This window comes from Scyliorhinus canicula, chromosome 16 (genome assembly GCF_902713615.1).
Source record: "Scyliorhinus canicula chromosome 16, sScyCan1.1, whole genome shotgun sequence".
NCBI lineage: Eukaryota > Metazoa > Chordata > Chondrichthyes > Carcharhiniformes > Scyliorhinidae > Scyliorhinus > Scyliorhinus canicula.
Genome location: NC_052161.1, coordinates 143,672,199 through 143,684,584, shown reverse-complemented (window position 1 = coordinate 143,684,584; position 12,386 = coordinate 143,672,199). Strand labels below are relative to the sequence as shown.

The 12,386-nt window shown below is 55.7% G+C and overlaps 2 protein-coding genes across 2 annotated transcripts in view; one reads left to right on the top strand and one right to left on the bottom strand.

The window, feature by feature from the left end:
• Nucleotides 1-857: 857 nt before the first annotated feature.
• taf10 (TAF10 RNA polymerase II, TATA box binding protein (TBP)-associated factor) lies at nucleotides 858-5,338 on the bottom strand. The gene is made up of 5 exons (XM_038822234.1): nucleotides 5,158-5,338; nucleotides 4,911-5,050; nucleotides 4,125-4,189; nucleotides 3,467-3,581; nucleotides 858-2,144 (listed from the first exon to the last, which is right to left on the bottom strand). Exons 1-5 carry the CDS (start codon nucleotides 5,222-5,224, stop codon nucleotides 2,055-2,057), a joined length of 477 nt encoding a protein of 158 aa, XP_038678162.1. The 5' UTR covers nucleotides 5,225-5,338; the 3' UTR covers nucleotides 858-2,054.
• Nucleotides 5,339-7,264: 1,926 nt separating this feature from the next.
• The window catches only part of LOC119979746 (peptidyl-prolyl cis-trans isomerase H), a 28,300-nt gene continuing 23,178 nt past the window's right edge, over nucleotides 7,265-12,386 (top strand). Inside the window, exon 1 of the mRNA XM_038822351.1 lies at nucleotides 7,265-7,405. Within this exon, the coding sequence (XP_038678279.1) occupies nucleotides 7,340-7,405 (66 nt within the window). The 5' untranslated portion in view covers nucleotides 7,265-7,339. The remainder of the gene's footprint in view (nucleotides 7,406-12,386) is intronic.

The window sequence follows — 12,386 nt, the reverse complement described above, 5'->3', positions numbered from 1 at the left end:
ATGCCGTATGCCTTCTTGACTACCTTCCCCACCTGTGTTGCACTTTCAGTGACCTGTGGACCTGTACACCTAGATCTGCCATCTCTCCGCCCAAGTCTCCAAACTATCTAAACCCTGATGTATCCTCTGACAGTCCTCATCGCTATCCGCTATTCCACCAACCTTTGTGGCGTCTGTAAATTTACTAATCAGACCAGTTACATAAACAGCAAAGGTCCCAGCACTGATCCCTGCGGAACACCACTAGTCACAGCCCTCCAATCAGAAAAGCACCCTTCCATTGCTACTCTCTGCCTTCTATGACCTAGCCAGTTCTGTATCCATCTTGCCAGCTCACCCCTGATCCCGTGTGACTTCACCTTTTGTACCAGTCTGCCACGAGGGACCTTGTCAAAGGCCTTACTGATGTCCATGATCTGTCTGGACTGTACGCAGAACAATACTTTTCACTGTACCTCAGTACACATGACAATAAAACAAATCCAATCCAACGAACCCCCACTTATTTCAGCAAAGCGTGAAATCCCAGTCCCATTACCTGACATTTATTATCAAATAATTACCATGTGTCAGCATCAAAATAAAATTTGGCATGTTTGCATCAACCACGTTTTTAAATACCTAACACTATTAAAGGCTTTTAAAAGAATCAATAGGCCACAACAGAAGAGGGTTAGGCTGTGAGGTTTGCAGCGATTGATGCTAATGAGTGAGCAGCAGGACAAGGATCAGCAGCTCAGAGGAAGAGAAACTGATGTAAGATGATAGAAAATTGAAATGCCGGTTTTATTCAAAACCATTAAAATTAGAACCATCCCTCCCAAGTCAGTTTTTATATCAATAATTCTGTCAAAACACAAAATTTGGTAAATTTATTGTAAGAAATGGACATTTATGGAATGGAGCAATCTTTCATCGATCAAGATTGCAAATCAAAGCAAATCTGCATTTATATGACTGAACATCTTTAAATGTAATAGGTCCCCTGCTCCTCAAAGTAGCAAAACCACTCGCTCAACTCAAAGGTGCCCCAAAGCTTGCACCCTTCAGAAATTCTATGGTAAGAGTTGTGGAATCCAAGGTAATTAAAAGGCAAATCAAATGGTTACCTGAACTTTTTAAACATTGAAGACAACAATATAAATTGAACTCCTCAGCTTTAAAAAACAGGAGACCAATTTAAACAAAGATTAGATCAACTAATTTTATTCAAAAAAATCCCAATTTTAAAGACATGGTAATTATTTTGTTAGACTTGTTTTAAGAGTCCCAGAAATAACCGATTAAAGCAAGTTTAAATTCATACTCCTATTCGGATCAATAACGTGAAACTGCAGTTTCAAATTTTAGTAGACTTTAGGCTAGGACTTAAAATTATCATCTTCGTCTCTCTTGGGCCTAACCTATTTTCCCTTCTACGTCAGTTTAGATGAGCTGGAATACCTGACGTCACAGGAGAAAAGCAGAAGTTTGCCTAGAAATACAAGCAAAGGTTTCCCTAAAAAAGAAAATAAATTGACCACACATTTTTTGTTTTTAAAACAGGACCAGATTTACAAGTGAACACTTTTGAAATGCACCCTGTGAAAACATGCAACTCCATTTGAAAGTAATATGGCTATTCTCTTACTGGTGGTAATACTATCTTGCTACATTTGAAAAACTATTATACAGAGCATTTCCTAAAGTCCATTATATTCCCGGATATTAATTGAAGCTCTAACTGATCCTGACTAGGTTTACAAAAATGAAACAATACCTTCAAAACTCATTGTATACAGGTCCAACAATTATTTCAACCCGACTATCACAAGTAAAAATTCAAAAGGAAATGGGGGAATCATTGAAAAATAATGCAGCCCTCTAAACGATGGACAAATGTTGGACGTAGATTCAAAACCACTTCCGAGGTTTGTCAATTTGGAAAACTCAACTTGTGGCATATTTCTTTTCCACCACCGTATTTGTGAAGGCATTCAGAGCTGACAATGTACAGCAGTTGTCGGATGTTACCAAGTAGTCACTAGTTTGCTGATGAAGGTGTTTCCAGGTCTTTATGTAAAGTAATGAGGTTTCTTCACATTTATACCATACTCAGTGAGAGCAGGAATTAAATCCTCCATTGTGAGGGTGTATTTCTTGTCCTAAAAACAACAAAATGCATTTAAACAATGATGCGGAAAGCAGGAAATTACCACTCAGAATACATAGCTCGCAAGAGTCCAAATTTCAATTATCGGCAAATTAAAAATATTAATTGGGATTTTTTTCTCTCTCATTTGCGCCATTAAAAGCAGCCAAAACCGGAAGTAATTCCGGAGACCAAAGGATTCTTTATGGGGATGAGTGGTTGAAGGAAAGGACAAGGGAACAGGACAAGCCTGTGGCATTAGGATACTGGTCATGTGAAGATAAACACTAAATTGAACTGGATGTGCCATGCACCCTATTTCCATGTCCTTAATTTCTATGAGACTAGTCCAAGTAATTGGAATTTCTTTTTTTTAAATAAATTTAGAGTATCCATTTATTTTTTTTCCAATTAAGGGATAATTTAGCGTGGCCAATCCACCCATCTTTGGGTTGTGGGGCTGAAACACACGCAGACACGGGGAGAATGTGCAAACTCCACACGGACAGTGACCCAGGGCCGGAATTCGAACCCGGGTCCTCAGCGCTGTAGGCAGCAGTGCTAACCACTGTGCCACGTGCCACCCGTAATTGGAATAATAATAATAATCTTTTATAATAATCTTTATTGTCACAAGTGGGCTTACTATAACACTGCAATGAAGTTACTGTGAAAACCGCCTTGTCGCCACATTCAGGCGCCTGTTTGGGTACACAGAGGGAGAATTCAGAATGTCCAATTCACCCAACAAGCACGTCTTTCGGGACTTGTGGGAGGAACCCGGAGCACCCGGGGGAAACCCGCGCAGACACGAGGAGAACGTGCAGACTCTACATAGACAGTGACCCAAGCCGGGAATCGAACCTGGGACCCTGGAGCTGTGAAGCAACAGTGCTACCCACTGTGCTACCATGCTGCCCACGGTACACATTTCAATACAACGTTGGAACTCCTTTTTCAGAGCTTTTTCATTGAAAAACTGGTTTGTATTTATAGTGTGTGTGAGATGGAAACTTTTTTTAACGAGTCTGCCGTTTCTTTGAACTGTTGGTTTCTGAAAATGAGTTTGCGTTGCCAAAACATTAGCAGAATAAATACTGACAAATACAAATTCTGGGTTAAAGAACTCTCATGGATTGGAGGCAGAATAATTTTCTAAACTAAATCACAACGCTGCAATTTCACAACTTTGCACAAAGTGCACTGCGATTTTCAGAAGTAGAGACAAGAACTGCATTCTGTTCTTGTAATATTGTTTTGGCGATGAAAGCCTTGCTGCGGGTGCTTTGCACGGAACATAATAACGGTGCCATGCTTCCGACAATCTGAACAAACCTTGCTTTTGTTTCTGGAGCTTCCTGATGCAGTTCCTTTCATTTTGCAATGCTGCAAGGCATCATTTGCAATATCGGAGATGAATTTTTGTGCAGCCAAAGATATTAAACGAATTCTGTTTAGAAAAGACAATACGGTCAAAAGCCTGAAGTAATGGACACTCAGTAGCTTGCATATATTTGGTTCTATTTCACAGTAAATAGATGTTAATTCTTCAAAAATTATCAAAAGTATTTTCAATGAAATTAGATTATCATCTTTCATGAAATCAGTATGCTTCCATATTGCCGAGTAGAAAAAAATTTTTTTTTAAACTTCCTGCAGAATCTGAGGGTAAAAATATTCAGAAAAGTTATTCAATCTACAAATTCTAACAGGTGTAATCGTCATCTGACTATAAACATCTCCTATTCTGTCTAATTGCAAAGCTGCTTACTAAAGTGGAAAACATTTCTTGAAGGCACTTCTGCAATCATATTTGTGACAACAGTAGAGTACATATATATATATATTTAATCAATAGGTCTGTGAAGCACATGGCTCTTTGGAACATTTAACATTAAAAGTGCTTTTAAAATTGACCATTTCTCACGAGAGACTATGTAAATTGACATTATTGCACAAACCAGAATGGAAGCAAGGCAAAACATGAACATACATTCGAGGATCAGAAGCTTCAAAGCCTGCTCGATTTAGATAATACCCTGTTACAGCATCTGGTATCTGAAATGTACAAAAGACAAGAGATAGGAACTCAGTGCGACATTTAAAATCATTGAAATAGGTATTCAAATCAAAACACTGCATCATCGAGCTCTTTGACAAATTTCATCATCAGCTGTCCTCGCAGCTTCAACCCTGTCACACCCTCGAAAAACATTCCATGTTTCACTTCTCATTCTCCTAAACATGAGAGATTATAAACACATTCTACTCCCAACCTTTCGGCTAAATGGCCTGTTTCTGGGCCGTATATCCTATGGAATCTTAAATAACGCAATCCTTTGTATTTTTGATGAAGGGTCACATCTAAAATAAATTCCTTCTTCAAGTCCAGAACAACTTGTTGGGCATTCCAAATTCTCTGGTTCCATCATTCGTAAACTTGATTTTATCCAGCCAGCAGAAAGTAATTCTTTAACTATACATTCATCTGTATTCGATTTACTTCTGGCCTCCCTACAATCTAACATCATCTCCATTTTGCCGATTGCCAAGTCTATAAAGATCTGCTGAGTGTTGACACTGGTACTGGAAACTTTGCTGGTTTAAATGTCACACAAATAACTTTATTCTTACACTGCAGCTAATTATCTTTTACAAGCATTATTTACTTGGTTAACTGATAAGCAAACTGAAAATGTGGAAAGCAAGTCATAACTCTAAGCTTAAACATGGTTTCAAAAATCAACTTGAACAATGAAAACAATATAAATGAACTTACAGTGGGTGTATAATCCTCTAACTGCATCAGGAAGTCTGCCAGTGGTGTTGTGGATATGACAGGTTTGACATCGCCATTGGCAATCCCTTGAGGAACATAGACACCATTTGAAATGGAAGCATCAGCAGCAGCAGCTGGAACTGAAACAAAACAGGAAGCTATATTGTCAACAAATTATAGCACCAGGATTATCACCATTTATATACAGCAGCCTTTACAATTCAGAAAGAATGTATTGTCCTCCCACCGGCCGCACTGCTAGCGGCCCCGGAGCCCCCGGCCGCCAGACTCAGCTGCAGGTTCTCCGAGTTCATGCCGATTCCTGTCACAGCCGCTTCAGCCTCAGCCCGCCATGTCCGTCCCTCCACAAACCGCTCCCTTCCGGTCCGCCGCCAAACACAGTCCCCGCGCAGCTTCCGGCGGAACTCGCCCCAGGTACCGGCCCCGGCCCCGCCCCCAGGTACCGGCCCCGCCCCCAGACACCGGCACTGCCCCCCAGATACCAGCCCCGCCCCCAGTTACCGGCCCCGCCCCCAGACACCGGCCCCGCCCCCAGACACTGGCACTGCCCCCCAGATACCAGCCCCACCCCAGGTACCAGCCCTTCCCCTAGATACCGGCCCCGCCCCCAGATACCGACCCCTCCCCTAGATACCGGCCCCTCCCCCAGATACCAGCCCCACCCCCAGGTACCAGCTCCTCCCCCAGACACTGGCACTGCCCCCCAGATACCGGCCCCGCCCCCAGATACCGACCCCTCCCCTAGATACCGGCCCCTCCCCCAGATACCAGCCCCACCCCCAGATACCGGCCCCACCCCCTGGGTACCGGCCCCGCCCCCTGGGTACCACACTGCCCCCAATACAATGGCCCCTCCTCCAGATACTGCCCCGCCCCCAGATACCAGCCCCGCCCCCAGATACCAGCCCCGCCCCCAGATACCAGCCCCGGCCCTGCCCACCCAAGTACCGGCCCCTCCCCAAGGTACTGGCCCCGCCCCCAGGTACCGGCCCAGCCCTCCAGATACCAGCCCCACCCCCAGATATAAACCCCCACCCCAGATACAAACCCCACCCCCAGAAATAAACCCCGCCCCAGTTACAAACCCCACCCCCAGATATAAACCCCACCCCAGATACAAACCCCACCCCCAGATACAAACCCCACCCCCAGATATAAACCCCACCCCCAGATACCCGCCGCACACTGGCCCCGCCCTACTCCCAGATACTGGCCCCCCCGGCCCCGCCTCTCAGTCCTGCCCCCCCCGGCCCTGCCCCCCCCCCCCCTCCGGCCTCCTGCCGGCCCCGCACCCCGGGCCCTGTCCCCCCCCCGGCCTCCTGCCGGCCCCGCACCCCGGGCCCTGTCCCCCCCCGGCCTCCTGCCGGCCCCGCACCCCCGGCCCTGCCTCTCAGTCCTGCCCCCCCTGGCCCTGCCCCCCCCCCCCGGCCCTGCCCCCCCGGCCCCCGCACCCCGGGCCCTGCGCCCCCTGGCCCTGCCCCCCCCGGCCCTGCCCCCCCGGCCCCGCACCCCGGGCCCTGCGCCCCCTGGCCCTGCCCCCCCCGGCCCTGCCTCTCGGCCCTGCCCCACCCCCTCCCGGCCCTGCCCCCCCCCAGGCACTGCCCCCCCCCGGCCCGGCCTCCTGCCGGCCCCGCACCCCGGGCCCGAGTTCTCTAACTTATTGGAAAAGTCAGACACAGATTTGCGGTGTTAAATCATGAGAAGTCTGGACAGGGTAGATGGAACAACTGTTCCTATGGGTAGAAGGGTCAAGAAACAGAGGCCGCAATTTTTTTTTATTTAGAATACCCAATTAATTTTTTCCAATTAAGGGGCAATTTAGCATGGCCAATCCACCTACCCTGCACATCTTTGGGTTGTGGGGGTGAAACCCACACAGACACGGGGAGAATGTGCAAACTCCACACGGACAGTGACCCAGGGCCGGGATCGAACCTGGGACCTCAGCGCCGTGAGGCAGCAGAGCTAACCACTGCGTCACCGTGCTGCCCACGGGACCTGCAATGCTAGATGAATGGCAAAAGAAGCAGAGGGGCTGAAATACATTTATATACAGCAAGCCTGGGAGCCCGGTGGAGGCTGATTCAATCATTGCTTTCAAAGGGGAATGTGATCATCATCCAGAGAAACAATCTGCAGGGCGATGCAGAAATGGCAGTGGGATTAGCTCAGTTGGTCTAATAGAGTCAGTATATACCCCCCCCCCCCCCCCCCCCCCGGGCCGAGGAACCGCCTGTCAATCACCCTGGGGGGCGGGAACCCCGTCTGTCAATCAACCGGGGGGGGCGGGAACCCCGCCTGTCAATCATCCCGGGGGGCGGGAACCCCGCCTGTCAATCACCCCGAGGGCGGGGCTACGGGGTTAAGGTTCAGCCCCACCCCCGGGGTCAGGGGTCAGTCTCTGAGCAATGGCGGGTGTGCCGCAAAATCCCAACAATCCCGTCGTTTTCTTCGACATCACCATCGGCGGCCAGGTCAGCGGGAGCGCGCGGGGGAGAGGCGGGAGCGCGCGGGGGGGGGGGAGAGGCGGGAGCGCGCGGGGGGGAGAGGCGGGAGCGCGCGCGGGGGTCTGTGATCAGCGGCCAGGAGGCCGCTCGACCCCCCCGTGTCGCTACTGCCCCCCCCACCCATCTCTCCCCCCCACCCATCTCTCCCCCCCCACCCATCTCTCCCCCCCCACCCATCTCTCCCCCCCCCACCCATCTCTCCCCCCCCCACCCATCTCTCCCCCCCACCCATCTCTCCCCCCCCCCACCCATCTCTCCCCCCCCACCCATCTCTCCCCCCCCACCCATCTCTCCCCCCCCACCCATCTCTCCCCCCCCACCCATCTCTCCCCCCCCACCCATCTCTCCCCCCCCACCCATCTCTCCCCCCCACCCATCTCTCCCCCCCCACCCATCTCTTCCCCCCCCACCCATCTCTCCCCCCCCCACCCATCTCTCCCCCCCCCCACCCATCTCTCCCCCCCCCACCCATCTCTCCCCCCCCCATCTCTCCCCCCCCACCCATCTCTCCCCCCACCCATCTCTCCCTCCCCCCCCACCCATCTCTCCCCCCCAACCATCTCTCCTTCCCCCCCTCTCCTCCCCCCCACCCATCTCTCCCCCCCCCACCCATCTCTCCCCCCCCACCCATCTCTCCCCCCCCAACCATCTCTCCCCCCCCCCACCCTCTCTCTCCCCCCCCCACCCATCTCTTCCCCCCCACCCATCTCTTCCCCCCCACCCATCTCTCCCCCCCCACCCATCTCTCCCCCCCAACCATCTCTTCCCCCCCAACCATCTCTCCCCCCCCCCACCCATCTCTCCCCCCCCACCCCATCTCTGCCCCCCCCCCCACCCATCTCTCCCCCCCCCCACCCATCTCTCCCCCCCCCCACCCATCTCTCCCCCCCCCCCACCCATCTCTCCCCCCCCCACCCATCTCTCCCCCCCCCACCCATCTCTCCCCCCCCCACCCATCTCTCCCCCCCCCACCACCTCCTCGCTCCCCCCCCACCCATCTCTCCCCCCCCCCACCCATCTCTTCCCCCCCCCCACCCATCTCTCCCCCCCCCCCCATCTCCTCCCCCCCCCACCCATCTCTCCCCCCCCCCCACCCATCTCTCCCCCCCCCCACCCCTCTCTCCCCCCCCCCCCCCCACCCATCTCTCCCCCCCCCACCCATCTCTCCCCCCCCCACCCATCTCTCCTTCCCCCCAACCATCTCTCCCCCCCCCACCCATCTCTCCCCCCCCCCCACCCATCTCTCCCCCCCCCCCACCCATCTCTCCCCCCCCCCACCCATCTCTCCCCCCCCCACCCATCTCTCCCCCCCCCACCCATCTCTCCCCCCCCCCACCCATCTCTTCTCTCTCCCCCCACCCTCTCTCCCCCCCCCACCCATCTCTCCCCCCCCACCCATCCTCTCCCCCTCCCCACCCATGCTCTCCCCCCCCACCACTCTCCCCCCCCCCCATCTCTCCCCCCCACCCATCTCTCCCTCTCCCCCCCACCCATCTCTCCCCCCCCACCCCTCTCTCCCCCCCCCCCCCCCTCTCTCCCCCCCCCACCCATCTCTCCCCCCCCCCCCCATCTCTCCCCCCCCCCACCTCTCCCCCCCCCCATCTCTCCCCCCCCCCCATCTCTCCCCCCCCCCATCTCTCCCCCCCCCCATCTCTCTCCCCCCCCCCATCCTCCCCCCCCCCCCCCCCCATCTCTCCCCCCCCCCCCATCTCTCCCCCCCCCATCTCTCCCCCCCCCCCCCATCTCTCCCCCCCCCCCATCTCTCCCCCCCCCATCTCTCCCCCCCCCCATCTCTCCCCCCCCCCCCATCTCTCCCCCCCCCCCCTCTCTCCCCCCCCCCCATCTCTCCCCCCCCCCATCTCTCCCCCCCCCCCCATCTCTCCCCCCCCCATCTCTCCCCCCCCCCCATCTCCCCCCCCCCCCATCTCTCCCCCCCCATCTCTCCCCCCCCCCCCCATCTCCCCCCCCCCATCTCTCCCCCCCCCCCCATCTCTCCCCCCCCCCCATCTCTCCCCCCCCATCTCTCCCCCCCCCCCATCTCTCCCCCCCCCCATCTCTCCCCCCCCCCATCTCTCCCCCCCCCATCTCTCCCCCCCCCATCTCTCCCCCCCCCATCTCTCCCCCCCCATCTCTCCCCCCCCCCATCTCTCCCCCCCCATCTCTCCCCCCCCCATCTCTCCCCCCCCCCCCATCTCTCCCCCCCCCCATCTCTCCCCCCCCCCCCAGTCGCTCCCCCCCCCCCCATCTCTCCCCCCCCCCCCATCTCTCCCCCCCCCCCCAATCTCTCCCCCCCCCCATCTCTCCCCCCCCATCTCTTCCCCCCCCCATCTCTCCCCCCCCCCCCCATCTCTCCCCCCCCCCATCTCTCCCCACCTCCCCCATCTCTCCCCCCCATCTCTCCCCCCCCCATCTCTCCCCCCCCATCTCTCCCCCCCCCCATCTCTCCCCCCCCCACCCATCTCTCCCCCCCACCCATCTCTCCCCCCCCACCCATCTCTCCCCCCCCACCCATCTCTCCCCCCCCACCCATCTCTCCCCCCCCCACCCATCTCTCCCCCCCACCCATCTCTCCCCCCCCACCCATCTCTCCCCCCCCACCCATCTCTCCCCCCCCACCCATCTCTCCCCCCCCACCCATCTCTCCCCCCCCCACCCATCTCTCCCCCCCCCACCCATCTCTTCCCCCCCCCACCCATCTCTCCCCCCCCCACCCATCTCTCCCCCCCCAACCATCTCTCCCCCCCCCCAACCATCTCTCCCCCCCACCCTCTCTCCCCCCCCCACCCTCTCTTCTCCCCCCCCCACCCATCTCTCCTTCCCCCCCCACCCATCTCTCCCCCCCCCACCCATCTCTCCCCTCCCACCATCTCCCCCCCACCCCTCATCTCCCCCCCCCACCCATCTCTCCCCCCCCCACCCATCTCTCCTCTCTCCCCCCCACCCATCTCTCCCCCCCCCCCCCACCCATCTCTCCCCCCCACACCCATCTCCCCCCCCACTCCCATCTCCCCCCCCACTCCCATCTCCCCCCCCCACACCCATCTCCCCCCACTCCCATCTCCATCCCCCCCACTCCCATCTCCCCCCCCCACTCCCATCTCCCCCCCCCCACACCCATCTCCCCCCCCCACTCCCATCTCCCCCCCCCCACACCCATCTCCCCCCCCACACCCATCTCCCCCCCCCACACCCATCTCCCCCCCCACTCCCATCTCCCCCCCCACTCCCATCTCCCCCCCCACTCCCATCTCCCCCCCACTCCCATCTCCCCCCCCACTCCCATCTCCCCCCCCACTCCCATCTCCCCCCCCACACCCATCTCCCCCCCACACCCATCTCCCCCCACTCCCATCTCCCCCCCCCAATCTCTCCCCCCCAATCTCTCCCCCCCAATCCCCCCCCCCAATCTCCCCCCCCCCCAATCTCCCCCCCCCCAATCTCCCACCCCCCAATCTCCCCCCCCCCAATCTCCCCCCCCCCAATCTCCCCCCCCAATCTCCCCCCCCCCAATCTCTCCCCCCCCCAATCTCCCCCCCCCCAATCTCCCCCCCCCAATCTCCCCCCCCCACACCCAATCTCCCCCCCCCCCCACACCCAATCTCCCCCCCCCCCCACACCCAATCTCCCCCCCCCCCCACACCCAATCTCCCCCCCCCCCCACACCCAATCTCCCCCCCCCCACACCCAATCTCTCCCCCCCCCCCCCACACCCAATCTCCCCCCCCCCACACCCATTCATTCGCCCTCATCCCGTCCATTGTGGCTGGGATTCCCCTTGCAGCGTCTCGTGAGATTGCATTAAATCTCAATGAGGCGCTGTGAGCCGGCTAGATCCTGGGAGCGAGGTCTCCTGGATTTCACCTGCCATGCTTGGGTATTTTTCTAAGAATTATTGATTAATTGAATTGTATTGCGACTCTGAGTGAAGGGGGCTGAAATTGAGTACACCCTAGCACAGGGTGTTGTTACCAGCTGCTCAAAGAGGAACAAATTGTTCAACGCAATTGCTTCGTCTAGGTGTCCGGAATTTACTTGATCCCAATGAACATCACCAAGCTGCAGCGTTTGGAGGGGAGCAGAGGAAAGTGGCAGTGCACTGCAAGAGTTGTACATGAAATCTAGATGTCAGTCTGCACTACATAGAGTTGTGCTGGTAGTAGTTGGTATTAGGTGTCATTCGGAAATATGGACGCAATTCTTCCAAAAGATTTTGAAGTGTGGTCTCTGGTGGCAACTACGGGGTCAGCGAGATCCAGAGCACTATCCACCCACACTTCGAATTTCTTTTGGCGGTTGGCATGACTTTGCACCATGAATGTGATGTGCAGGACGTAAAGACCCGGCAGGTCCGGCTCCTCAGAGAACAGTGAACCATTTCTAAAGGGCGCCCTGATCTTAAGACATCCCTACAGAATCCCCCTCCCCCCTCCAATTCGCCGGCAAAGATCATCCCTCCCATTACTGTCATCAGGCAACCCTCCCCCCAGTGAGCAACACTCCGCTTTGGGATCGCAAAGGCTCTCTCTTTCAGCCCCCCAGCTCAGACACCCCCCTCAGCTCAGACACCCCCCTCAGCTCAGACACTCCCTTCCTCCCCCTCTATCAGGGGCCCCATCCCATTCAGAGAATCCCCTTCAGGCCTTGAGCCCCTCCCCCAGCGTGGTCATCAGGTCGATCTCCGTTTTTGGAGCCCAGTCATTGCACCAGTGGGTGGGAGAATTACAGAATCCGAGTGAATTCAGCTTAAATCCGATTCCACATATTTAAATTAGAAATTAATCTAGTTCATGCTCAGCGAGGCGGGAAACCAGATTAAGTCACCGATTGAGGAGGGTCTCAAAATGAGTTCTCACCGGCACAAATCGCTTTATGGCTCTCGCAGGAGTTTCCAACCACAATGTGATTTGTGCCTGTGTAAGGGGAGCGGGAGAATCGGCCGCAATATGTC

What these genes read in the sequence shown, in the direction of transcription:
- taf10 (XM_038822234.1), bottom strand. Translation starts at nt 5,224, where the DNA reads ATGAACTCGGAGAACCTGCAGCTGAGTCTGGCGGCCGGGGGCTCCGGG. An exon ending in GGCCGCTAGCAGTGCGGCCG is followed by an intron (nt 5,051 to 5,157) that starts GTGGGAGGACAA and finishes GTTTTGTTTCAG; the next exon opens with TTCCAGCTGCTGCTGCTGAT. An exon ending in TAGAGGATTATACACCCACT is followed by an intron (nt 4,190 to 4,910) that starts GTAAGTTCATTT and finishes TGTACATTTCAG; the next exon opens with ATACCAGATGCTGTAACAGG.